The sequence below is a fragment of the Triticum urartu genome, chromosome 7A (assembly GCF_056163025.1).
Source record: "Triticum urartu cultivar PI428250 chromosome 7A, HENAU_Tu73, whole genome shotgun sequence".
Lineage (NCBI taxonomy): Eukaryota > Viridiplantae > Streptophyta > Magnoliopsida > Poales > Poaceae > Triticum > Triticum urartu.
The window spans coordinates 7,207,286-7,233,804 of record NC_141879.1 but is presented as its reverse complement, the minus strand read 5'-3'; the positions used below and the strand labels follow the sequence as shown (position 1 = coordinate 7,233,804).

The window sequence follows — 26,519 nt, the reverse complement described above, 5'->3', positions numbered from 1 at the left end:
GATCAAGAACTTTGTGTTGATTACTTTTGCTTCACTAACACTTGCATAATAACCATGCCAGTGCTATAGCTATACTAAGTTTTCAGGTCAAGAAGCGGAGGGCTATCTTGGTGTACCGATCCTAAGTGAACCAAAACCTTCTCGTTATTTCGGTTTAAACAACAGAGTTCCTTATGATTTGGGATCTCTATATATGTTGCTCGAGGATAATCAAGTTTAAGCTTAGCGAGTTGATGAGTGATATTTTTACACTCATTCACCCTTTGTTTAAACTGAGACATTTCATTAAAATCGAGATATTCGCTCCGCATTGCTACTAGTCACTAACGAATGCAAAGGATTCCACCAATCCTCTCTTTGATGTGTTTCCACAGAAAATGGGCTAAAAGGGAAGAAAGAAGATAGAAGAAATAAAGAGGAGGCGCACCAGAAGCCACAGGGCAAAATACGGCGTTTCATACGACCGCAAGTGTTGGAAATATGCCCTAGAGGCAATAATAAATTGATTATTATTATATTTCCTTGTTCATGATAATCGTTTATTATCCATGCTATAATTGTATTGATAGGAAACTCAGATACATGTGTGGATACATAGACAACACCATGTCCCTAGTAAGCCTCTAGTTGACTAGCTCGTTGATCAATAGATGGTTACGGTTTCCTGACCATGGACATTGGATGTCGTTGATAACGGGATCACATCATTAGGAGAATGATGTGATGGACAAGACCCAATCCTAAGCATAGCACTAGATCGTGTAGTTCGTATGCTAAAGCTTTTCTAATGTCAAGTATCGTTTCCTTAGACCATGAGATTGTGCAACTCCCGGATACCGTAGGAGTGCTTTGGGTGTACCAAACGTCACAACGTAACTGGGTGACTATAAAGGTGCACTACGGGTATCTCCGAAAGTGTCTGTTGGGTTGGCACGAATCGAGACTGGGATTTGTCACTCCGTGTAAACGGAGAGGTATCTCTGGGCCCACTCGGTAGGACATCATCATAATGTGCACAATGTGATCAAGGAGTTGATCACGGGATGATGTGTTACGGAACGAGTAAAGAGACTTGTCGGTAACGAGATTGAACAAGGTATCGGGATACCGACGATCGAATCTCGGGCAAGTATCGTACCGCTAGACAAAGGGAATTGTATACGGGATTGATTAAGTCCTTGACATCGTGGTTCATCCGATGAGATCATCGTGGAACATGTGGGAGCCAACATGGGTATCCAGATCCCGCTGTTGGTTATTGACCGGAGAGTCATCTCGGTCATGTCTGCATGTCTCCCGAACCCGTAGGGTCTACACACTTAAGGTTCGGTGATGCTAGGGTTATAGAGATATTAGTATGCGGTAACCCGAAAGTTGTTCGGAGTCCCGGATGAGATCCCGGATGTCACGAGGAGTTCCGGAATGGTCCGGAGGTAAAGAATTATATATAGTAAGTGCTATTTCGGCCATCGGGACAAGTTTCGGGGTCACCGGTATTGTACCGGGACCACCGGAAGGGTCCCGGCGGTCCACCGGGTGGGGCCACCTGCCCCGGGGGCCACATGGTCTGTAGGGGGTGTGCCTTGGCCTATATGGGCCAAGGGCACCAGCCCCAAGATGCCCATGCGCCAAGAGAAGAGAAAAAGGGGAGAGTCCTAAAGGGGGAAGGCACCTCCGAGGTGCCTTGGGGAGGATGGACTCCTCCCCCCCTTGGCCGCACCCTTCCTTGGAGGAAGGGGCAAGGGCTGCGCCTCCCCCTCTCCCTTGGCCCTATATATAGTGGGGAAAAGGAGGAGCAAACCAATCTAAGGCCTGGCGCCTCCCTCTCCCTCCCGTGACACATATTCCTCCTCCCGCAGCGCTTAGCGAAGCCCTGCTGGAATCCCGCTACTTCCACCATGCCGTCGTGCTGCTGGATCTCCATCAACCTCTCCCTCCTCCTTGCTGGATCAAGGCGTGGGAGACGTCTCCGTTCCGTACGTGTGTTGAACGCGGAGGTGCCGTCCGTTCGGCACTAGGATCATCGGTGATTTGAATCACGACGAGTACGACTCCATCAACCCCGTTCTCTTGAACGCTTCCGCGCGAGATCTACAAGGGTATGTAGATCCACTCCTCCCTCGTTGCTAGATGACTCCATAGATTGATCTTGGTGACACGTAGGAAAATTTTGAATTATTGCTACGTTCCCTAACAGTGGCATCATGAGCTAGGTCTATGCGTAGTTTCTATGCACGAGTAGAACACAAAGTAGTTGTGGGCGTTGATTTTGTTCAATATGCTTGCCGTTACTAGTCTTATCTTGATTCGGCGGCATCGTGGGATGAAGTGGCCCGGACCGACCTTACACGTACTCTTATGTGAGACAGGTTCCACCGACTGACATGCACTAGTTGCATAAGGTGGCTAGCGGGTGTCTGTCTCTCCTACTTTAGTCGGATCGGATTCGATGAAAAGGGTCCTTATGAAGGGTAAATAGCAATTGGCATATCACATTGTGGTTTTGCGTAGGTAAGAAACGTTCTTGCTAGAAACCCATAGCAGCCACGTAAAACATGCAAACAACAATTAGAGGACGTCTAACTTGTTTTTGCAGGGTATGCTATGTGATGTGATATGGCCAAAAGGATGTGATGAATGATATATGTGATGTATGAGATTGATCATGTTCTTGTCAAGGGAATCACGACTTGCATGTCGATGACGTGACAACTTCAAGAAGACACGATGATGGAGATCATGATGATGGAGATCATGGTGTCATGCCGGTGACGTTGATGATCATGGAGCCCCAAGATGGAGATCAAAGGAGCTATATGATATTGGCCATATCATGTCACTATTATTTGATTGCATGTGATGTTTATCATGTTTTTGCATCTTATTTGCTTAGAACGACGGTAGTAAATAAGATGATCCCTTACAACAATTTCAAGAAGTGTTCTCCCCTAACTGTGCACCGTTGCTACAGTTCGTGTTTCGAAGCACCACGTGATGATCGGGTGTTAGATTCTTTCGTTCACATACAACGGGTGTAAGACAGTTTTACACAGCAAAACACTTAGGGTTAACTTGACGAGCCAAGCATGTACAGACATAGCCTCGGAACACAGAAGACCGAAAGGTCGAGCATGAGTCGTATGGCAGATACGATCAACATGAAGATGTTCACCGACGTTGGCTAGTCCGTCTCACGTGATGATCGGACACGGCCTAGTTGACTCGGATCATGTAATCACTTAGATGACTAGAGGGATGTCTATCTGAGTGGGAGTTCATAAGATGAACTTAATTATCCTGAACATAGTCAAAAGGATTTTGCAAATTATGTCGTAGCTCACGCTATAGTTCTACTGTTTAGATATGTTCCTAGAGAAAAATTATAGTAGCTATTATGCGGACTAGGTCCGTAAACTGAGGATTGTCCTCATTGCTTCATAGAAGGCTTATGTCCTTAATGCACCGCTCAGTGTGCTGAACCTCGAACGTCGTCTGTGGATGTTGCGAACATCTGACATACACGTTTTGATAACTACGTGATAGTTCAGTTAAATGGTTTAGATTTGAGGCACCGAAGACGTTTTTGAAACGTCGCGAAACATATGAGATGTTTCGAGGGCTGAAATTAGGATTTCAGGCTCGTGCCCACGTCAAGAGGTATAAGACCTCCGATGATTTTCTTAGCCTGCAAACTAAGGGAGAAAAGCTCAATTGTTGAGCTTGTGCTCAGATTGTCTGAGTACAACAATCACTTGAATCAAGTGGGAGTTAATCTTCCAGATGAGATAGTGATGTTTCTCCGAAGTCATTACCACCAAGCTGCTAGAGCTTCGTGATGAACTATAATGTATCAGGGACATATATGATGATCCTTGAGATATTCGCGATGTTTGACACCGCGAAAGTAGAAATCAAGAAGGAGCATCAATTGTTGATGGTTGGTGAAACCACTAGTTTCAAGAAGGGCAAGGGAACAAAGGGATACTTCATGAAACAGCAATTCAGCTGCTGCTCTAGTGAAGAAACCCAAGGTTGAACCCAAACCCGAGACTAAGTGCTTCTGTAATAAGGGGAACAAACCACTGGAGCATAATTACCCTAGATACTTGGTAGATGAGAAGGCTGGCAAGGTCGATAGAAGTATAGTGGATATACATTGTGTTGATGTGTACTTTACTAGTACTCCTAGTAGCACCAGGGTATTAGATACCGGTTCGGTTGCTAAGTGTTAGTAACTCGAAATAAAAGCTACGGAATAAACGGAGACTAGCTAAAGGTGAGCTAACGATATGTGTTGGAAGTGTTCTCAATGTTGATATGATCAAGCATCGCACGCTCCCTCTACCATCGAGATTGGTGTTTGCGTTGAGCATAGACATGATTGGATTATGTCTATCGCAATACGGTTATTCATTTAAGGAGAATAATGGTTACTCTGTTTATTTGAATAATACCTTCAATGGTCTTACACCTAAAATGAATGGTTTATTGAATCTCGATCGTAGTGATACACATGTTCATGCCAAAAGATAGTAATGATAGTACCACCTACTTGTGGCACTGCCACGTAAGTCATATCGGTATAAAACGCATGAAGAAGCTCCATGTTGATGGATCTTTGGGCTCACTCGTTTTTGAAAAGTTTGGGACATGCGAACCATGTCTATTGGTATATATGCATGAAGAAACTCCATGCAAATGGACCGTTTTGTACTCGCTTGATTTTGAATCACTTGAGACATGCAAATCATACCACATGGGCAAGATGGCTGAAAGCCTCGTTTTCAGTAAAATGGAACAAGAAAGCAACTTGTTGGAAGAAATACATTTTTGATGTGTGCAGTCCAATGAGTGCTGAGGCATGTAGTGGATATCGTTATGTTCTTACTTCACAGATGATTTGAGTAGATGTTGAGTATATTTACTTGATGAATCACGAGTCTGAATTATTGAAAGGTTCAAGTAATTTCAGGGTGAAGTTGAAAGATCGTCGTGACAAGAGGATAAAATATCTATGATATGATCATAGAGATGAATATCTGAATTACGAGTTTGGCACAAAATTAAGACATTGTGGAAATTGTTTCACAACTAATACAGCCTGGAACACCATAGTGTGATGGTGTGTCCGAACATCATAACTGCACCCTATTGGATATGATGCATACCATGATGTCTCTTATCGAATTACCACAATAGTTTATGGGTTAAGCATTAGAGACAACCGCATTCACTTTAAATAGGGCACCACGTAATTCCGATGAGATGACACCGTATGAACTATGGTTTAGAGAAACCTAAGCTATCATTTCTTAAAAGTTTGGGGCTGCGACGCTTATGTGGAAAAGTTTCAGGCCGATAAGCTCGAACCCAAAGCGGATAAATGCATCTTCATAGGACAACCCAAAAACAGTTGGGTATACCTCCTGTCTCAGATCCGAAAGCAATAAAGGATTGTTTCTAGAATCGGGTCCTTTCTCGAGGAAAAGTTTCTCTCGAAAGAATTGAGTGGGAGGATGGTGGAGACTTGATGAGGTTATTGAACCGTCACTTCAACTAGTGTATAGCAGGGCACAAAGAGTTGTTCCTGTGGCACCTACACCAATTGAAGTGGAAGCTTATGATATTGATCATGAGACTTCGGATCAAGTCACTCCCAAACCTCGTGGGATGACAAGGATGCGTACTACTTCAGAGTGGTACGTAATCCTGTCTTGGAAGTCATGTTGCTAGACAACAATGAACTTACGAGCTATGGAGAAGCGATGGTGGGCCCGGATTCCGATAAATGGCTCGAGGCCATAAAATCCGAGAGACGATCCATGTATGAAAACAAAGTGTAGACTTTGGAAGAACTACTTGATGGTCGTAAGGCTGTTGAGTGTAGATGGATTTTAAAAGGAAGACGGACAATGATGGTAAATGTCACCATTAAGAAAGCTCGACTTGTCGTTAAGATGTTTTCCGACAAGTTCAAGGAGTTGACTACGATGAGACTTTCTCACCCGTAGCGATGCTAAGAATCTGTTGGAATTATATTAGCAGTCACTGCATTGTTTATGAAATCTTGCAGATAGGATGTCAAAACATTGTTTCCTCGACGATTTTTCTTGAGGAAAGGTTGTATATGATACAACCGGAAGGTTTTTGTCAATCCTGAAAGATGCTAATAAGTATGCAAAGCTCCAGCAATCCTTCTGAGGACTGGAGTGAGCATCTCGGAGTTGGAATGTATGCTTTGATGAGATGATCAAAGATTTTGGGTGTATACAAAGTTTATGAGAAACTTGTATTTCCAAAGAAGTGAGTGGGAGCACTATAGAATTTCTGATGAGTATTGTTGATCGGAAATGACATAGAATTTCTGGAAAGCATATAGGGTTATTTGGAAAGTGTTTTCAATGGAAAACCTGGATTAAGCTACTTGAGCATTGAGCATCAAGATCTATAAGGATAGATCAAAACGCTTAATGGTACTTTCAAATGAGCACATACCTTGACATGATCTTGAAGTTGTTCAAGATGGATCAGTCAAAGAAGGAGTTCTTGCCTGAGTTGTAAGGTATGAAGTTAAGACTTAAAGCTCGACCACGGCAGAATAGAGAGAAAGGACGAAGGTCGTCCCCTATGCTTAAGGCATAGGCTCTACAGTATGCTATGCTGTGTACCGCACCTGAAGTGTGCCTTGCCATGAGTCAGTCAAGGGGTACAAGAGTGATCCAAGAATGGATCACAGGACAGCGGTCAAAGTTATCCTTAGTAACTAGTGGACTAAGGAATTTTCTCGATTATGGAGGTGGTAAAAGAGTTCATCGTAAAGGGTTACGTCGATGCAAGCTTAACACCTATCCGGATAGCTCTGAGTAGAGATACCGGATACATATAATGGAGCAACAATTTAGAATAGCTCCAAGTAGAACAGTTATTTGGATTAGCTCCAAATAGAACGTGGTAGCTACATCTAGGAGATGACATAGAGATTTGTAAAGCACACACGGATCTGAAAGGTTCAGACCCGTTGACTAAAACCTCTCTCACAAGCAACATGATCAAACCCAGAACTCTTTGGGTGTTAGTCACATGGCGATGTGACCTGTGAGTGTTAATCACATGGCGATGTGAACTAGATTATTGACTCTAGTGCAAGTGGGAGACTGTTGGAAATATGCCCTAGAGGCAATAATAAATTGATTATTATTATATTTCCTTGTTCATGATAATCGTTTATTATCCATGCTATAATTGTATTGATAGGAAACTCAGATACATGTGTGGATACATAGACAACACCATGTCCCTAGTAAGCCTCTAGTTGACTAGCTCGTTGATCAATAGATGGTTACGGTTTCCTGACCATGGACATTGGATGTCGTTGATAACGGGATCACATCATTAGGAGAATGATGTGATGGACAAGACCCAATCCTAAGCATAGCACTAGATCGTGTAGTTCGTATGCTAAAGCTTTTCTAATGTCAAGTATCGTTTCCTTAGACCATGAGATTGTGCAACTCCCGGATATCGTAGGAGTGCTTTGGGTGTACCAAACGTCACAACGTAACTGGGTGACTATAAAGGTGCACTACGGGTATCTCCGAAAGTGTCTGTTGGGTTGGCACGAATCGAGACTGGGATTTGTCACTCCGTGTAAACGGAGAGGTATCTCTAGGCCCACTCGGTAGGACATCATCATAATGTGCACAATGTGATCAAGGAGTTGATCACGGGATGATGTGTTACAGAACGAGTAAAGAGACTTGCCGGTAACGAGATTGAACAAGGTATCGGGATACCGACGATCGAATCTCGGGCAAGTATCGTACCGCTAGACAAAGGGAATTGTATACGGGATTGATTAAGTCCTTGACATCGTGGTTCATCCGATGAGATCATCGTGGAACATGTGGGAGCCAACATGGGTATCCAGATCCCGCTGTTGGTTATTGACCGGAGAGTCATCTCGGTCATGTCTGCATGTCTCCCGAACCCGTAGGGTCTACACACTTAAGGTTCGGTGACGCTAGGGTTATAGAGATATTAGTATGCGGTAACCCGAAAGTTGTTCGGAGTCCCGGATGAGATCCCGGACGTCACGAGGAGTTCCGGAATGGTCAGGAGGTAAAGAATTATATATAGTAAGTGCTATTTCGGCCATCGGGACAAGTTTCGGGGTCACCGGTATTGTACCGGGACCACCGGAAGGGTCCCGGGGGTCCACCGGGTGGGGCCACCTGCCCCGGGGGCCACATGGGCTGTAGGGGGTGTGCCTTGGCCTATATGGGCCAAGGGCACCAGCCCCAAGAGGCCCATGCGCCAAGAGAAGAGAAAAAGGGGAGTCCTAAAGGGGGAAGGCACCTCCGAGGTGCCTTGGGGAGGATGGACTCCTCCCCCCCTTGGCCGCACCCTTCCTTGGAGGAAGGGGCAAGGGCTGCGCCTCCCCCTCTCCCTTGGCCCTATATATAGTGGGGAAAAGGAGGAGCAAACCAATCTAAGGCCTGGCGCCTCCCTCTCCCTCCCGTGACACATATTCCTCCTCCCGCAGCGCTTAGCGAAGCCCTGCTGGAATCCCGCTACTTCCACCATGCCGTCGTGCTGCTGGATCTCCATCAACCTCTCCCTCCTCCTTGCTGGATCAAGGCGTGGGAGACGTCTCTGTTCCGTACGTGTGTTGAACGCGGAGGTGCCGTCCATTCGGCACTAGGATCATCAGTGATTTGAATCACGACGAGTACGACTCCATCAACCCCGTTCTCTTGAACGCTTCCGCGCGAGATCTACAAGGGTATGTAGATCCACTCCTCCCTCGTTGCTAGATGACTCCATAGATTGATCTTGGTGACACGTAGGAAAATTTTGAATTATTGCTACGTTCCCCAACAGCAAGCGCCCGTATGAGTGCCCATATGGTGTGGATTCCGAGGCTTCTCGTCCACCTAAACAAATTTTATAAAGGGTACCACACCGAAATGTCAACAAAACATTGTCGAGCGAAGCCAGAACAAAACCATCTTCATCCCCTCTCATCGACCCTAGCCGCTGCCATTTTCCATCTCCACAGTCTCCATCACCACCATAGTCCATCTCATAATCGTGCATTGCACACGGCATCCATTGTAAGACATGTTATCATTCAATCGATCTTCTAGATGTGTTCTTCTTGCGATCTGATCTCCATGTGTGAGTAGTCCGATAAGGTATGGGTTGAGGCATAGGCCTTGCAACCCTCTATATTTGTTGTAGGGGTCAATGGAAGGGCTTTGAATTAACATCCCAAATGTGTGAAATAAATTGTTCCATAGATGTCTCTTGTCTTGTCTGTGATCTTCATCCCTGTAGGTACGAAAAGGCTAAGGGCGAGGAGAACGTGAAGTGTTATTCTGAACACCAGTGATAGAAGGGTTTAGTATGGTAACACGAATCCAATCATTGGGGATTAATGAGGTGTAGTCATTGAAGCCCAAAGCTCTTATCTGATTATTATAATCTTAAATTATTGAGGCAACCCCGTGCGACGAATAGGGCCTTCGGTTGGACAACTGATTCTTGATGCAGGACACGTGCCAGTCAAGGTGTTATTAGGACACATCCTCCACTTCAATTGTAACAAGCACATCACGATGGGTGACTTCCAACACACAAATTAAGATCATACCTGGTCCCAACTCAAATACATCATTGTAAGCATTAAGACCTCATACTCGTACCTTCTTTTTATTATAAGTGTTGAATCACAATTTTGCTTGATTGATCTGGTCAAAAGCTGGAATTGATCCTTTGAGAAAAGCTTGTTAGAAACCATCGCTTCAAGGAGACCTTCCTCTTGTGGGTTCGATAACCCAGGGTCACCTCCGGGAAAATATGTGCGGGATACTCTCTGATCCTTTACCAGATCTCTAGAAGGAGGTATTACTGCCTCACATGATCAGGATCAATTCGATGTTATCAGTGGCGTGTTTTTCGGGACATGGTGGATTGTCACTTTATGAATCTATTTTTCACTAAAATAAATTGAATCTTTTGAGGTTTTCTTGTTGTATAATTAAATAGCTTTGCATAATCTCTGATCTATCTATCTTCTTTGTTAAAGATTGATAGTTTTACATTAGAGGGAGTTCTGCTTTTTAGCGGGTTCAATCTTGGGGTGCTATATATCCTAGTGACAAAAAGGGACAAGACACGTATTTGTATTATGGCCACTGAGGATAAAACATCAGTGGTTCATGATATTAATTGATGTTTTGCTATCTACATTATGTAATCATGCGTATTGCAATGCTCTGTTTCTTTTCAACTTAATACCTCAAGATGCTTGCTGGATAGCGGTTTTGTGTGGATTATTAGTAGTAGATGTAGTTGGATTAATGCTCCACTTATAATGGATATAATGCCCATATAAGATTATACCATAAATGATCATAGTCATACATGTTGCAATATTAATAGGTGCCCAACTATAATTTGTTTACCATGCCACTTGCTTCCTTGCTTGAGAGAGAGAGAGAGAGAGAGAGAGAGATGTCACTAGTGAACCTATGCCCTCTTGGGTCTATTTTCCTTTACTGAAAAAATATTTTCCTTGATGCCCTATGTTATTTTTTTCTACAAATTTCATTATTAATGTAGATCAACGTGTGGAAAATTCGCTTGTCCATGTTCAAATGTTTCGATGATCATATTTCTTAGTCCTTATAATAATGATAGATTAATTAGCTTCATATACTTTTGTAGATGTGACCAAACAAGTTATCTTATAAATGCGATCTAATGCAACTTCATGCCGCATTTTTTGATTCTTCAACACCTTCTATTGACTGCTATTTGTGGCATGCAACTGTAATCAAACCTAATGTAAGATCTCATAGGAATATGTGTGTACCAAGGATTTCACTTAAATGGATTTGTGTATGTAACCATTACAAAAAAAAGTTCGACGCCGACAGACAACACTGACATCCTTTTCCGCTATTACATCCATCTCCCTCCACTCCACCCCTTTCATTTGAGAGCCACCAAAAGCAGACCGGCTAGCCTGATCCCGTGCCTCGTCTGACAATGCAGTCGGTCGGCGATGGCTCCGGACATGTGCCCGGATTTTCGCTATACATATTTGGTGTAGATTTATACATGCCTTGAAGGCGTTCGGCGCTATGCCGGTAGTGTGGAGTGCTTCACCGAGCTCTCGGGCCACTACCGGCAATTCATGGTGGTTGTTCTTCTCTTCGTGGTGCTCCGGTGAGTGGGAGCCGAAGAGGCAGGGGTGCTGAACACTGCCTACTTCATGAGTAAGTATGATTCTACCCTAGATCTATAGCTTTTGATCTTTCCCCCACAAATCTCTTCATGCCGCCGAGGTAGAGGAAGAGGAGGTGGCAGTGGATGCCACATCAATCTCCAGTTATGCTTCCACTAAGATTTTGATCATTGAGATCATCAACAGGCGTGCTTAGCATGGAGTTACGACATACATCGTTTACATGCCGGCCTCTGTCACTAACTTACTTCTTCTGGGCAAATTAAAGGCCGAACTTTCGAAGGTTTCTTGGCTCCATTCTTTCATCTCGATGTGTCATTGCCAGATGGTTGGCAATCTAGTTCCGGTGAAGCTTTTGCGACCCTTCTGTAGGTGCTCCGGTGGAGATGGCGGAGCGGATCTGCCGCCCCCAAGTTGTTCGTCCTCGGTGGCAACGGCCCTGGTCTTCCACTGGTACCATTTACCTGGGCCGTATTGCATTTCTAGTTTTTGTTCTGGGGTCCTCTATGGAAGATGCAAGTTAATAAAAAGTTCACTTATGTTGTGCATAGATCATCTATGTAAAGCAGTTGATGTAGCTATCGAGCAACATGTCCTAAATCTAACAAAACTTACTTCTTGCATAAATGCTTTACATGAGATTAAGGTAGTCCGCATGGATTGATGACTAGGGTAATATTAAAGAAAATTTTAGTATTATGTCGTTTAACATATTGTGTAGCGGTTACCCCTCACTCACATCCCTGCCGACAGAGTGAAGCAAACACCCCCCCCCCCCCTCTCTATATCTCTCTATTTCATACACTCGTTGTCATGTATTTGCATCTGTCAGCTTTGTTGTACTCTTTACTTGGAGTGTTGGATGTTGTGATAAATGAGGTTGGAGCCACTCGCTAGTCTTCAGCGGCGAGATTAGTACTCTCTCTTGTTCTCTTCTATATAAGGCACACATCATCTTAATAACTCTATTGTCTCCCTCTACCTACCTCACCTTCCTCTCTTGTAGCTCTTCATCTCCCTTTACCTTTTTAACTGGGTTGGGTCCCGAAGGAGCCAGAACCCATTAGATAAGCATGACAATAAATTTTACAAAAATACCCTATAGAAAGTAAAAACTGCAACCTAGTCCAAGCACTTTACAGACCCCATATCATCATGATAGATTGTAATTATACCCTGCCTAAAAGCATCACCAAGATCCAAGACCTCTATCGCCGGGGATGAACTACTTGGGATGGAGGCCTCGCTTATGGCGTAGGGTTGCAGGCCCTTGATGGACACTTGACTGCCTCCCTTATGGCGTCAAGCCGGGAGGAATAGCAGGAGCTGGTGCCGAAGTCGCTAGAAATGCCTCCCTACCTTGGCCGTGGTCATTTGTCAACGTCATTTTCGTCGTCACGTAGTATTAGCGGTCAATATCGATAATCCCGAGGCAACCGATAGATGTCTCAAATTCTTGCCGCTCTTGTTCTAAAGTCTCCATATACATATTATGTAATTTCACAAAAAATAATAATATATATATATACATAGTATGACTATGTATATATATGTGTGTGTCCAGTTTAATGGTAGAGTGGTAACGTTCTTCTTGAGAACAGAAGGAACACGCGATACAGCACAAAAATGGCTCCTCGAGACCGCAAGACGAGCCGATCAAAAGATTTCCTCCTGAGCTCAGGAACGGCAGCCGTGCCGGTGAAGTCACGCAGCGCCGTCCCGGACACGCCGCCGGTCCTGTTCGCGTACGGGGCGCTGCCGTACCAGCAGAGCGGCGGGCGGCGGAGGTGGCGCGAGTGCACCGTCGTGCTGGGCGCCGTGGCCATGGTGGCGCTCTTCCTCACCCACGCGCTCCTCCCAAGGGCCAGCGTGTTGTCCGAGGAGACGCGCGGGCAGGCACGAGCGGACCAGAACATCATAGTCGCTGCCGGCGCCGATGCCGACGGGTTCCCGTGGAGCAACGAGATGCTGCAGTGGCAGCGAACCGGGTTCCATTTCCAGCCGGAGAAGAACTACATGAACGGTATGTTACGGAATTCATTGTCATTATCTCATTCGAATTGTTGAATTTGGAGATTCTAGTATATCTTCTTTCTCCGGCACGACCGCCTTGTTCCATGCACGGAGAAAGAAAGAAACTGACCGCTTTTTCCGTGTTGATGACTGACATGGCTACGTACCATGGCGACACGCACGCACGCATGCATGCAGATCCAAACGGTGAGTACGTCCGGCACTAGCTCGCTGCCCAGCGGTCTGTCCGTCTCTATGTACTTAATTAACTGAAACACCTCCTCAAAAAAAATTCTAACTGAAACACAACATGCAGCTCCCATGTACTATCGTGGACGGTACCACTTCTTCTACCAGTACAACCCCACCGGCGTCGTCTGGGGCAACATCACGTGGGGCCACGCCGTGTCGCGGGACCTGGTCCACTGGCGCCACCTCCCTCTCGCCATGGTGCCCGACCAGTGGTACGACATCCACGGCGTTCTCACCGGCTCCGCCACCATACTCCCCAACGGCACCGTCATCGTGCTCTACACAGGCAAAACCGACACCTCTGCTCAGGTCCAGTGCCTCGCCCTTCCCGCCGACCCGGATGATCCCCTCCTTGTCAACTGGACCAAGCATCCCGCCAACCCTGTCATCCTCCCGCCCCCCGGCATCGGCCTCCAGGACTTCCGCGACCCCACCACCGCCTGGTTTGACCGGTCTGACCTGACATGGCGCACCCTCATCGGCTCCAAGGACAACAACGGCCACGCCGGCATCGCCTTGATGTACAAGACCAAAGACTTCATCAGGTACGAGCTCATCCCCGAGGTGCTCCACCGCGTCGAGGGCACCGGCATGTGGGAGTGCGTCGACTTCTACCCGGTCGGCGGCAGCAACAATTCCTCCGAGGAGGCGTTGTACGTGTTGAAGGCGAGCATGGACGACGAACGACATGACTACTACGCGCTCGGGAGGTATAATGCGGCGACCAACACGTGGACGCCGTTGGACCCAGAGCTGGACGTCGGGATCGGGCTGAGGTATGACTGGGGAAAGTTTTTCGCTGCCACGTCTTTCTACGACCCGGTGAAACGGCGGCGCGTGATGTGGGCTTATGTCGGCGAGACCGACTCCTTGAGTGCCAACGTTGCCAAGGGATGGGCTTCGGTCCAGGTACCATTAACATGCATCGATATAATTCCATTTTACCTTGCGTTTACCATCAACCATTAGTTTCATTTCTTCATTAGGCATGCTCGTACTCCCTCCATGTTTGTTCGGCTAAGGAAGCTTGAGTTATATTTCATCGAAAGCACATCATTTAATTTATATTCGAACAAAGTTTCTAAACATATACTCCCTCTGATCCATAATATAATTAAGAACGTTTTTGACATTACTTTTTATAATGTGTTATACACGTGCATGCCAAGTAAATGTGGAACCATCTGCCTATGGCTCAAATTGTCATGTACTGAACTTTTTATAATGTGTTGTAGGAAAATAGGTTCGAAAACAGAGAAAGTCGGTTTAAGTAACCAGAAGAAGAATTAAAATTTTGAAAGCTAGATTAACATAATGCATAGCAATGCCAAAAGTGCCCGGCATAAATATGGTGGCCGTTGTGATTGAGGCACGGGTTAGCTTAATTTGTCCTGTCCGAACTAAACACACCAATGGTCGTGTGCATCAACCTATGCATAGGTCGGAGGTTTGCTCTCTTTTTTTTAGAACAAGCTAAGCACACAAAATCAGAATATTGTTCATTCATTCCTATTTTGTTTGTGTGGTCACTTTTCTTAATGGAAATCAATGGAGATTGCAAGACCATTTATTACCAATCATTTTTATCATTTTTAAGTTCTTGGTATCAATGTGCATTCATAATCAGAGGACTTGCCTATCTTACATGTGTGTAGACGATTCCGAGGACGGTAGTGTTGGATGAGAAGACCCGGACGAACCTCCTCCAATGGCCGGTAGAGGAGATCGAGGCCCTCCGCTTCAACAGCGCCGACTTTGGCGTCATCACTATCCACACTGGATCCATCATCCCTCTCCGCCTCCGCCAAGCCACTCAGCTTGACATCGAGGCCTCCTTTCGCCTGGACGCTTCCGCTATTGCCATCATCAACGAGGCTGACATCAACTACAACTGCAGCACCAGCGGTGGAGCCTCAACCATGGGCGCACTTGGTCCCTTCGGCCTCCTCATCCACGCTACTGGTAATGGTGGCAGCGAACAACTCGCGGTTTACTTCTATGTATCGAGGGGCCTTGACGGGGCACTCCGAACCCACTTCTGCCATGACGAATTGTTGTCGTCTCGGGCGAATGATGTCATGAAGAGAGTGGTGGGCAGCACGGTGCCAGTGCTCGATGGCGAGGCTCTATCTGTGAGGGTGCTCGTGGACCATTCGATTGTGGAGAGCTTCGCGATGGGTGGGAGGTTGACGGCCACGTCGCGGGTGTACCCAATGGAAGCCGTCCACATGGCAGCGGGGGTATACCTTTTCAACAACGCCACAGGCTCCTCCATCACCGTCGAGAAGCTTGTAGTTCATGAGATGGCCTCGGCATCTTACAACCAGACTTTCGTGGCCGACGACGACTCGTAGCTTCAGTAACCTATATACTAATCTGGTAATGGGGTTAGGATCCTCTGTAATAGTCCACCATGCAGTACGGTCACTGCCGTGTGGACCCAGCCCCAAATGTCATCTGCACTATAGCACCATACAGTACCGCAGAGGATCTCAACCTCTGGCAATGAGGGTCACTTGCCTCCAAACTATGACTCCTATGATAATAACGACGGCTAGTACCTGTACTGGAGTGTTATGCGCGCCTTATTGTGCGGTTTTTCTGTTAGGTGTGTTTGTCTTTTTTTTTAATATTATGGTAGGTTGGTTAATTTTGGACTCTATTTGTGTTGGCTTGGTTATCATTTTATTGGCTTGGATGCCATGCATTAACGCTGCGGCTGTTGTGCACGTTTTAGCAAACATCATCATATGCAGCGATAAGCACGTCCGCGTATACAACAATGCCCACCCAGCCACCACGAGCACCTGTGGATGAACCCAAGAGGCAAAACCAACAATGCAGACACATACATGTGGGCCCCTCTACGCATCACACACCCAGATTCACCATTAGGCTTTGTTGCGAGGGAGCATAGTATTAAAGGAAATTCATATAAAAATACACATCTAGAGTGTGTTAAGTTTGCTTTAGAACTCGCTGCCTTCGTAAGTTCGTAATGTTTATAGACATAGAAAGGTCATCAAGTGTTGATGCATCTGCCACACGTAATGTATAAATACTGATTGGTAAGTTCATAATGTTTATAGACATACAAAGACCATCAAGTGTTGATGCATGTGCCACACGAAATTTATAAATGAGAGAGAAACATAACATCGACTTTAAGTGTTTTTCCTTGTTCAGAATACATCGAACTAAGTTATGAGCCTCTGTATCACGTAAAACAATCATAACACTTATTTTGCATGTTCTTTTTAATAATGTCCATGGTATTATTGAAACCGTTCAAACATTTTGAAGAAAATGCTCACCTTGTATCTGAAAATGTTCAGTGTGCATTTGACAAAATGTTCAACATGTATTCAAAAAAATTGTTCCATGTGTATCTGAAAAATGTCCAACATGTATCTAAAAATGTACAGTGTACATTTGGCAAATGTTCAACATGTATTCCAAAGATTTCATGTGCATCTAAAAAAATGTTCAATGTGTATACAAGTCGGCATTTATTTGAAGATAAGAAGAAAAAATAAGACGATGAAAATACACAGAAGAAGGAAGAAATGCCATATGGAATCTTCTAAAACCGGTCCGTAGAAGCTTCCCAAATCCGCTCCTAGGAAGCTACGGTATGCACACTATTGTGTGGTCACTTTTTTAAGAGTAAATTGCCGAAAACCACCACACTTGTGTCTATGGTACTTCAAAACCATCGATTTGGCGAAAACCCACAAAAGACCACCACTTCCTGTGGCAAGTGGATAACACAACGCACTAAACTAACTGTGAGCCGCGACAAACAGGAAAACTGACAATCCTAGCCCACCTGTCAGAGCCACGTAGCGCGGACAAACGGCCACGGGCAGACAACAGTTACCCCCTGTCTCGTTAAGCTCACTCCTTCCTTATTTCAGTTTCACTCCCTCGTTTTCCCCTTTCTTTCTTCTACGCGCGAAGCTATGGCGAATGGTGGCGACGACAAGGTTGACGTTGCTGGCAATGGCGATTCATATCCGGGCGCGGTCGCGGTCGAAACCTTCTTGACGTCGACTTCGGGTCATCGTCAGAGGAGGACAGCCCGCCCTCGCCGTGCACCATGAGCTTCTCAACCATGATGGAGGGGCTAATGGGATTGTTGATATGGAGTGGCCTCCATCTTTAACTGCTCGCGCAGGAAGCAAGTATCAATCCGGCATATTCGTTCCACGTGCAGCTTGGCCAATAGTGATGTCGTCCATACGACTACCAATTCCAACCCTGCCAATACCACAGGCTTCCTTACAAACAAACATAGCCATCCCTTTTTGGCCGGTCCAGGCGATACATAGCACTCACGCTATATTTTCTAGAAAAAGAAACTGAGTTACCGTATATGGGATCAGGCCCCCTATTTCACGCTCAGTGAGCAAACAAACATGAGACAATTTGTCGGAGTAATGGGCCACGGGTAGGCTAACCCGGGGCCCAGAACCCTTTTCAAGACATCGGGGCTGACTGCGCCCCTCAAGACTCCAGATGAAGAGCCGCCTTCTGGAGGCCGGCTGAAGGAACAGTCGACTGCCCGCATGCGGCTGAGTCCTGGAGGCGAGGTCAAGACCGGCCGACTCCCGCCTGGCGGCTTCCAGAGAAGCCGGCCACGGGGAGTCGGCCCACGGCACCAACAAAGCCCATGCCCTCATTTGGGGGGATGGGACGGGGAGTGGCAACAGTGAAGCCCACTCCCTCCCCTTTTCAGGGGATGGCTAGACTACAGTGCGTTGTACCAACGGAGATCTCCGTCTGGCGCGGCATTGTTGCCATGCCATCCCTGACATCAGCAACAGTGGGCGGAGTCCTGCACCCACGACGGCCTGACAGTACGGTCCACGGGTCCTGGGCCCTACTAGTCAGCGAGAGTCCAGAAGACGGCAAGAGCGCCACCAGTCGGACCCGTAGGGAGCCGGCCCCCGGGAGTCGGCCTGCCCCTCCCACAGGTCCCCCGCGCCATTAACCAGACGAGATAGGGAGTGGCTACAGTGATCACCCGCCAGGCGGCGGGGCTGTAGCCACGACCCCATGACCAAGCCTGCGTCATTAGAAGCACGGCTACAGTAATCAGCAGCCGGCAAGACCCGCAAGCGACGGGTATGGCATGTCGGCTCTGTACCAGACCAGTCGGCGGAGCCCACCAGTCGGCGGAGCCCACCAGTCGGCGGGCCCCAGCAGTCAGCAGGAAAGCCAGCAGGCGAAGAGACTGACGGCTGGGCCCTGCGCCCAGATGGTTTACCATTGTACCCCTGGGGGGTAGGCCTATGTAAACCCCCCCCCAAGGGCACCCATGCAAAGGGTTCCGACCAATTAGACCTAGACCAGATCATAGAGGAAGGAGAGAGCTAGCCCTGCCTTCTCCTACTTCCAGCATACAGCTCGAGGAGCGCTCTTGTACTCACTTTGCCTTAGTGATCATGCGGAGACCCCGCAGAGCAGGACTAGGGGTGTTATCTCCTAGGAGAGCCCCGAACCTGGGTAAAGTACGCCGGTGTTCGTGTTTACGCTGAAGGAAATATGCCCTAGAGGCAATAATAAAGTTATTATTTATTTCCTTATTTCATGATAAATGTTTATTATTCATGCTAGAATTGTATTAACCGGAAACATAACACATGTGTGTATACATAGACAAACAGAGTGTCACTAGTATGCATTTACTTGACTAGCTTGTTAATCTAAGATGGTTATGTTTCCTAACCATGGATAAAGAGTTGTTATTTGATTAACGGGATCACATCATTAGGTGAATGATCTGATTGACATGACCCATTCCATTAGCTTAGCACTCGATCGTTTAGTATGTTGCTATTGCTTTCTTCATGACTTATACATGTTCCTATGACTATGAGATTATGCAACTCCCGTTTGCCGGAGGAACACTTTGTGTTCTACCAAACGTCACAACGTAACTGGGTGATTATAAAGGTGCTCTACAGGTGTCTCCAAAGGTACATGTTGGGTTGGCGTATTTCGAGATTAGGATTTGTCACTCCGATTGTCGGAGAGGTATCTCTGGGCCCTCTCGGTAATGCACATCACATAAGCCTTGCAAGCATTGCAACTAATGAGTTATTTGTGAGATGACGTATTACAGAACGAGTAAAGAGACTTTCCGGTAATGAGATTGAACTAGGTATTGAGATACCGACGATCGAATCTCGGGCAAGTAACATACCGATGACAAAGGGAACAACGTATGTTGTTATGCGGTCTGACCGATAAAGATCTTCGTAGAATATGTAGGAACCAATATGAGCATCCAGGTTCCGCTATTGGTTATTGACCGGAGATGTGTCTCGGTCATGTCTACATTGTTCTCGAACCGTAGGGTCCGCACGCTTAACATTACGATGACAGTTTCATTATGAGTTTATGTATTTTGATGTACCGAAGGTTGTTCGGAGTCCCGGATGTGATCATGGACATGACGAGGAGTCTCGAAATGGTCGAGACATAAAGATCGATATATTGGAAGCCTATATTTGGATATCGGAATCGTTCCGGGTGAAATCGGGATTTTACCGGAGTACCGGGGGGTTACCGGAACCCCCCCCCCCCCCCCGGGGGGGGGGGTTATTGGGCCTACATGGGCCCTAAGGGAGAAGAGGAAAGGATGCAAGAGGTGGCCGCGCGCCCTCCCCTCCCTAGTCCGAATAGGACAAGGAGAGGGGGGCGGCGCCCCCCCCCCTTTCCTTTCCCTCTTCCTCCTCTTTCCCACTTCTCCTTCTCCAACTAGGAAAGAAGGGAGTCCTACTCCCGGTGGGAGTAGGACTCCCCCTTGGCGCGCCCTCCTTGGCCGGCCGCCCCCTCCCCTTGGCTCCTTTATATACGGGGGCAGGGGGCACCCTAGAACACACAAGTTGATCTTCGTGATCGTTCCTTAGCCGTGTGTGGTGCCCCCCTCCATCATATTCCACCTCGGTCATATTGTAGCGGTGCTTAGGCGAAGCCCTGCGACGGTTGAACATCAAGATCGTCACCATGCCGTCGTGCTAACAGAACTCCTCCCCGAAGCTTTGCTGGATCGGAGCCCGGGGAGCGTCATCGAGCTGAACGTGTGCCAAGAACTCGGAGGTGCCGGAGTAACGGTGCTTGGATCGGTTTGACCGGGAAGACGTATGACTACTTCCTCTACGTTGCGTCAACGCTTCCGCTTCAGTCTACGAGGGTACGTAGACAACACTCTCCCCTCTCGTTGCTATGCATCACCATGATCTTGCGTGTGCGTAGGAAATTTTTTGAAATTACTACGTTCCCCAACAGTGGCATCCGAGCCTAGATTTTATGGTTTGATGTTATATGCACGAGTAGAACACAAGTGAGTTGTGGGCGATATAAGTCATACTGCTTACCAGGATGTCATACTTTGGTTCGGCGGTATTGTTGGATGAAGCGGCCCGGACCGACATTACGCGTACGCTTACGTGAGACTGGTTCTACCGCCGCGCTTTGCACACAGGTGGCTGGCGGGTGTCAGTTTCTCCAACTTTAGTTGAACCGAGTGTGGCTACGCCCGGTCCTTGCGAAGGTTAAAACAGCACCAACTTGACAAACTATCGTTGTGGTTTTGATGCGTAGGTAAGATTGGTTCTTGCTTAAGCCCGTAGCAGCCACGTAAAACTTGCAACAATCAAAGTAGAGGACGTCTAACTTGTTTTTGCAGGGCATGTTGTGATGTGATATGGTCAAGGCATGATGCTAAATTTTATTGTATGAGATGATCATGTTTTGTAACCAAGTTATCGGCAACTGGCAGGAGCCATATGGTTGTCGCTTTATTGTATGCAATGCAATCGCCCTGTAATGCTTTACTTTATCACTAAGCGGTAGCGATAGTCGTAGAAGCATAAGATTGGCGAGATGACAACGATGCTACGATGGAGATCAAGGTGTCGCGCCAGTGACGATGGTGATCATGACGGTGCTTCGGAGATGGAGATCACAAGCACAAGATGATGATGGCCATATCATATCACTTATATTGATTGCATGTGATGTTTATCTTTTATGCATCTTATCTTGCTTTGATTGACGGTAGCATTATAAGATGATCTCTCACTAAATTTCAAGATAAAAAGTGTTCTCCCTGAGTATACACCGTTACCAAAGTTCGTCGTGCCCAGACACCACGTGATGATCGGGTGTGATAAGCGCTACGTCCATCTACAACGGGTGCAAGCCAGTTTTGCACACACAGAATACTCAGGTTAAACTTGACGAGCCTAGCATATGCAGATATGGCCTCGGAACACTAAGACCGAAAGGTCGAGCGTGAATCATATAGTAGATATGATCAACATAGCGATGTTCACCATTGAAAACTACTCCATTTCACGTGATGATCGGTTATGGTTTAGTTGATTTGGATCACGTGATCACTTAGATGATTAGAGGGATGTCTATCTAAGTGGGAGTTCTTAAGTAATATGATTAATTGAACTTAAATTTATCATGAACTTAGTCCTGGTAGTATTTTGCAAATCATGTTGTAGATCAATAGCTCGCGTTGTTGCTTCCCTGTGTTTATTTTTGATATGTTCCTAGAGAAAATTGTGTTGAAAGATGTTAGTAGCAATGATGCGGATTGGATCCGTGATCTGAGGTTTATCCTCATTGCTGCACAGAAGAATTATGTCCTTGATGCACCGCTAGGTGACAGACCTATTGCAGGAGCAGATGCAGACGTTATGAACATTTGGCTAGCTCAATATGATGACTACCTGATAGTTTAGTGCACCATGCTTAACGGCTTAGAATCGGGACTTCAAAGACGTTTTGAACGTCATGGACCATATGAGATGTTCTAGGAGTTGAAGTTAATATTTCAAGCAAATACCCGAGTTGAGAGATATGAAGTCTCCAACAAGTTCTATAGCTAAAAGATGGAGGAGAATCGCTCAACTGGTGAGCATGTGCTCAGATTGTCTGGGTACTACAATCGCTTGAATCAAGTGGGAGTTAATCTTCCAGATAAAATAGTGATTGACAGAATTATCTAGTCACCATCACCAAGTTAGTAGAACTTCGTGATGAACTATAGTATGCAAGGGATGACGAAAACGAATCCTGAGCTTTTCATGATGATGAAATCGATGAAGATAGAAATCGAGAAAAACATCAAGTGTTGATGGTTGACAAGATCACTAGTTTCAAGAAAAGGGCAAAGGAAGAAAGGGAACTTCAAGAAGAACGGCAAGCGAGTTGCTGCTCAAGTGAAGAAGCCCAAGTCTGGACCTAAGACTGATACTAAGTGCTTCTACTGCAAAGGAACTGGTCACTGGAAGCGGAACTACCCCAAGTATTTGGCGGATAAGAAGGATGGCAAAGTGAACAAAGGTATATTTGATATACAGATTATTGATGTGTATTTTACTAGTGTTCATAGCAACCCCTCGGTATTTGATACTGGTTCAGTTGCTAAGAGTAGTAACTCAAAACGGGAGTTGCAGAATGAACAGATACTAGTTAAGGGTGAAGTGACGATGTGTGTTGGAAGTAGTTCCAAGATTGATATGATCATCATGCACACTCCCTATACTTTCGGGATTAGTGTTGAACCTAAATAAGTGTTATTTGGTGTTTGCGTTGAGCATGAATATGATCTGATCATGTTTATTGTAATAAGGTTATTCATTTAAGTAAGAGAATCAATTGTTGTTCTGTTTACATGAATAAAACCTTATATGGTTACACACCCAATGAAAATAGTTCGTTGGATCTCGATCGTAGTGATACACATAATCATAATATTGAAACCAAAAGATGCGAAGTTAATAATGATAGTGCAACTTATTTGTGGCACTGCCGTTTAGGTCATATTGGTGTAAAGCGCATGAAGAAACTCCATGCTGATGGGATTTTGGAATCACTTGATTATGAATCACTTGGTTCTTGCGAATCATGCCTTATGGGCAAGATGGCTAAAGACTCCTTTCTCCGGAACAATGGAGCGAGCAACTGACTTATTGGAAATAATACATACTGATGTATGCGATCCGATGAGTGTTGAGGCTCGCGGCGGGTATCGTTATTTTCTGACCTTCACAGATGATTTGAGCAGATATGGGTATATCTACTTGATGAAACACAAGTCTGAAACATTTGAATAGTTCAAAGAATTTTAGAGTGAAGTGGAAAATCATCGTAACAAGAAAATAAAGTTTTTACGATCTGATCGTAGAGAAGAGTATTTGAGTTACGAGTTTGGCCTTCAGTTAAAAACAATGTGAAATAGTTTCACTACTCACGCCACCTGGGACACCACAATGTAATGGTGTGTCCGAACATCATAACCGTACTTTATTAGATATGGTGCGATCTATGATGTCTCTTACCGATCTACCACTATCGTTTTGGGGTTATGCATTAGAGACAGCTGCATTCACGTTAAATAGGGCACCATGTAAATCCGTTGAGACGACACCGTATGAACTATGGTTTGGCAAGAAACCTAAGTTGTCGTTTCTTAAAGTTTGAGGTTGCAATGCTTATGTGAAAAAAGTTTCAACCTGATAAGCTCAAACCCAAATCGGAGAAGTGCGTCTTCATAGGATACCCAAAAGAAAATGTTGGGTACACCTTCTATCACAGATCTGAAGGCAAGACATTCGTTGCTAAGAATGGATCCTTTCTAGAGAAGGAGTTTCTCTCGAAAGAAGTGAGTGTTACTATCTACAAAGCTAGACTTGTCGAAAAAGGTTTTTGACAAAGTTCAAGGTGTTGACTACGATGAAATTTTCTCACTCGTAGCGATGCTTAAGTCTGTCCAAATCATGTTAGCAATTGCCGCACTTTTATGAAATCTGGCAAATGGATAAACAAAACTAGATTCCTTAATGGATTTAAAGAAGAGTTGTATATGATGCAACCAGAAGGTTTTGTCAATCCTAAAGGTGCTAACAAAATATGCAAGCTCCAGCGATCCATCTATGGACTGGTGCAAGCATCTCGGAGTTGGAATATACGCTTTGATAAGTTGATCAAAGCATATAGTTTTATACAGACTTGCGGTGAAGTCTGTATTTACAAGAAAGTGAGTGGGAGCACTACAACATTTCTGATAAGTATATGTGGATGACATATTGTTGATCGGAAATAATGTAGAATTATTCTGCAAAGCATAAATGAGTGTTTGAAAGGATTTTTTTTCAAATAAAACCTCGGTGAAGCTGCTTATATATTGAGCATCAAGATCTGTAGAGATAGATCAAGACGCTTGATAAGTTTTTTTCAATGAGTACATACCTTGACAATATTTTGAAATAGTTCAAAATGGAACAGTCAAAGAAAAGAGTTCTTGGCTGTGTTACAAGGTGCGAAATTGAGTAGGACTCAAAAGCCCGACCACGGCAGAAGATAGAAAGAGAATGAAAGTCATTCCCTATGCCTCAGCCATAGGTTCTATAAAGTATGCCATGTTGTGTACCAGATCTATTGTATACCCTACATTGTGTTAAGCAAGGGAGTACAATAGTGATCTAGGAGTAGATCACTGGACAGCGGTCAAAATTATCCTTAGTGGAATAAGGATATGTTTCTCGATTATGGAGGTGACAAAAGGTTCGTCGTAAAAGGGTTACGTCGATACAAGTTTTGGCACTGATCCGGATGACTCTTAGTCTCAATCTGGATGCATATTGAGAGTGGGAGCAATTAGCTAGAGTAGCTCCGTGCAGAGCATTGTTGACATAGAAATTTACAAAATACATACGGATCTGAATATGGCAGACCCGTTGACTAAACTTCTCTCACAGGCAAAACATGATCACACCTTAGTACTCTTTGGGTGTTAATCACATAGCGATGTGAACTAGATTATTGACTCTAGTAAACCCTTTGAGTGTTGGTCACATAATGATGTGAACTATTGGTGTTAAATCACATGGCAATGTGAACTTGATTATTTACTCTAGTGCAAGTGGGAGACTGAAGGAAATATGCCCTAGAGGCAATAATAAAGTTATTATTTATTTCCTTATTTTATGATAAATGTTTATTATTCATGCTAGAATTATATTAACCGGAAACATAATACATGTGTGTATACATAGACAAACAGAGTGTCACTAGTATGCCTCTACTTGACTAGCTCGTTAATCAAAGATGGTTATGTTTCCTAACCATGGACAAAGAGTTGTTATTTGATTAACGGGATCACATCATTAGGTGAATGATCTGATTGACATGACCCATTCCATTAGCTTAGCACCCGATCGTTTAGTATGTTGCTATTGCTTTCTTCATGACTTATACATGTTCCTATGACTATGAGATTATGCAACTCCCGTTTGCCGGAGGAACGCTTTGTGTGCTACCAAACGTCACAATGTAACTGGGTGATTATAAAGGTGCTCTACAGGTGTCTCCAAAGGTACATGTTGGGTTGGCGTATTTCGAGATTAGGATTTGTCACTCCGATTGTCGGAGAGGTATCTCTGGGCCCTCTCGGTAATGCACATCACATAAGCCTTGCAAGCATTGCAACTAATGAGTTAGTTGTGAGATGATGTATTACGGAATGAGTAAAGAGACTTGCCGGTAACGAGATTGAACTAGGTATTGAGATACCGACGATCGAATCTCGGGCAAGTAACATACCGATGACAAAGGGAACAACGTATGTTGTTATGCGGTCTGACCGATAAAGATCTTCGTAGAATATGTAGGAACCAATATGAGCATCCAGGTTCCACTATTGGTTATTGACCGGAGACATGTCTCGGTCATGTCTACATTGTTCTCGAACCGTAGGGTCCGCACGCTTAACGTTACGATGACAGTTTCATTATGAGTTTATGTATTTTGATGTACCAAAGGTTGTTCGGAGTCCCGGATGTGATCATGGACATGACGAGGAGTCTCGAAATGGTCGAGACATAAAGATCGATATATTGGAAGCCTATATTTGGATATCGGAATCGTTCCAGGTGAAATCGGGATTTTATTCCGGAACCCCCCCCCCCCCCCGAGG

The 26,519-nt window shown here is 45.3% G+C and overlaps 1 protein-coding gene across 1 annotated transcript; it reads left to right on the top strand.

The window, feature by feature from the left end:
• The first annotated feature begins 12,794 nt into the window (after positions 1–12,794).
• LOC125521979 (sucrose:sucrose 1-fructosyltransferase) lies at positions 12,795–16,176 on the top strand. Its single transcript, XM_048687043.2, has 4 exons — positions 12,795–13,274; positions 13,463–13,471; positions 13,581–14,425; positions 15,172–16,176. The coding sequence occupies exons 1-4, from the start codon at positions 12,878–12,880 to the stop codon at positions 15,868–15,870; spliced, it is 1,950 nt and encodes a 649-aa protein (XP_048543000.1). The 5' UTR covers positions 12,795–12,877; the 3' UTR covers positions 15,871–16,176.
• The last annotated feature ends 10,343 nt before the right edge of the window (positions 16,177–26,519 follow it).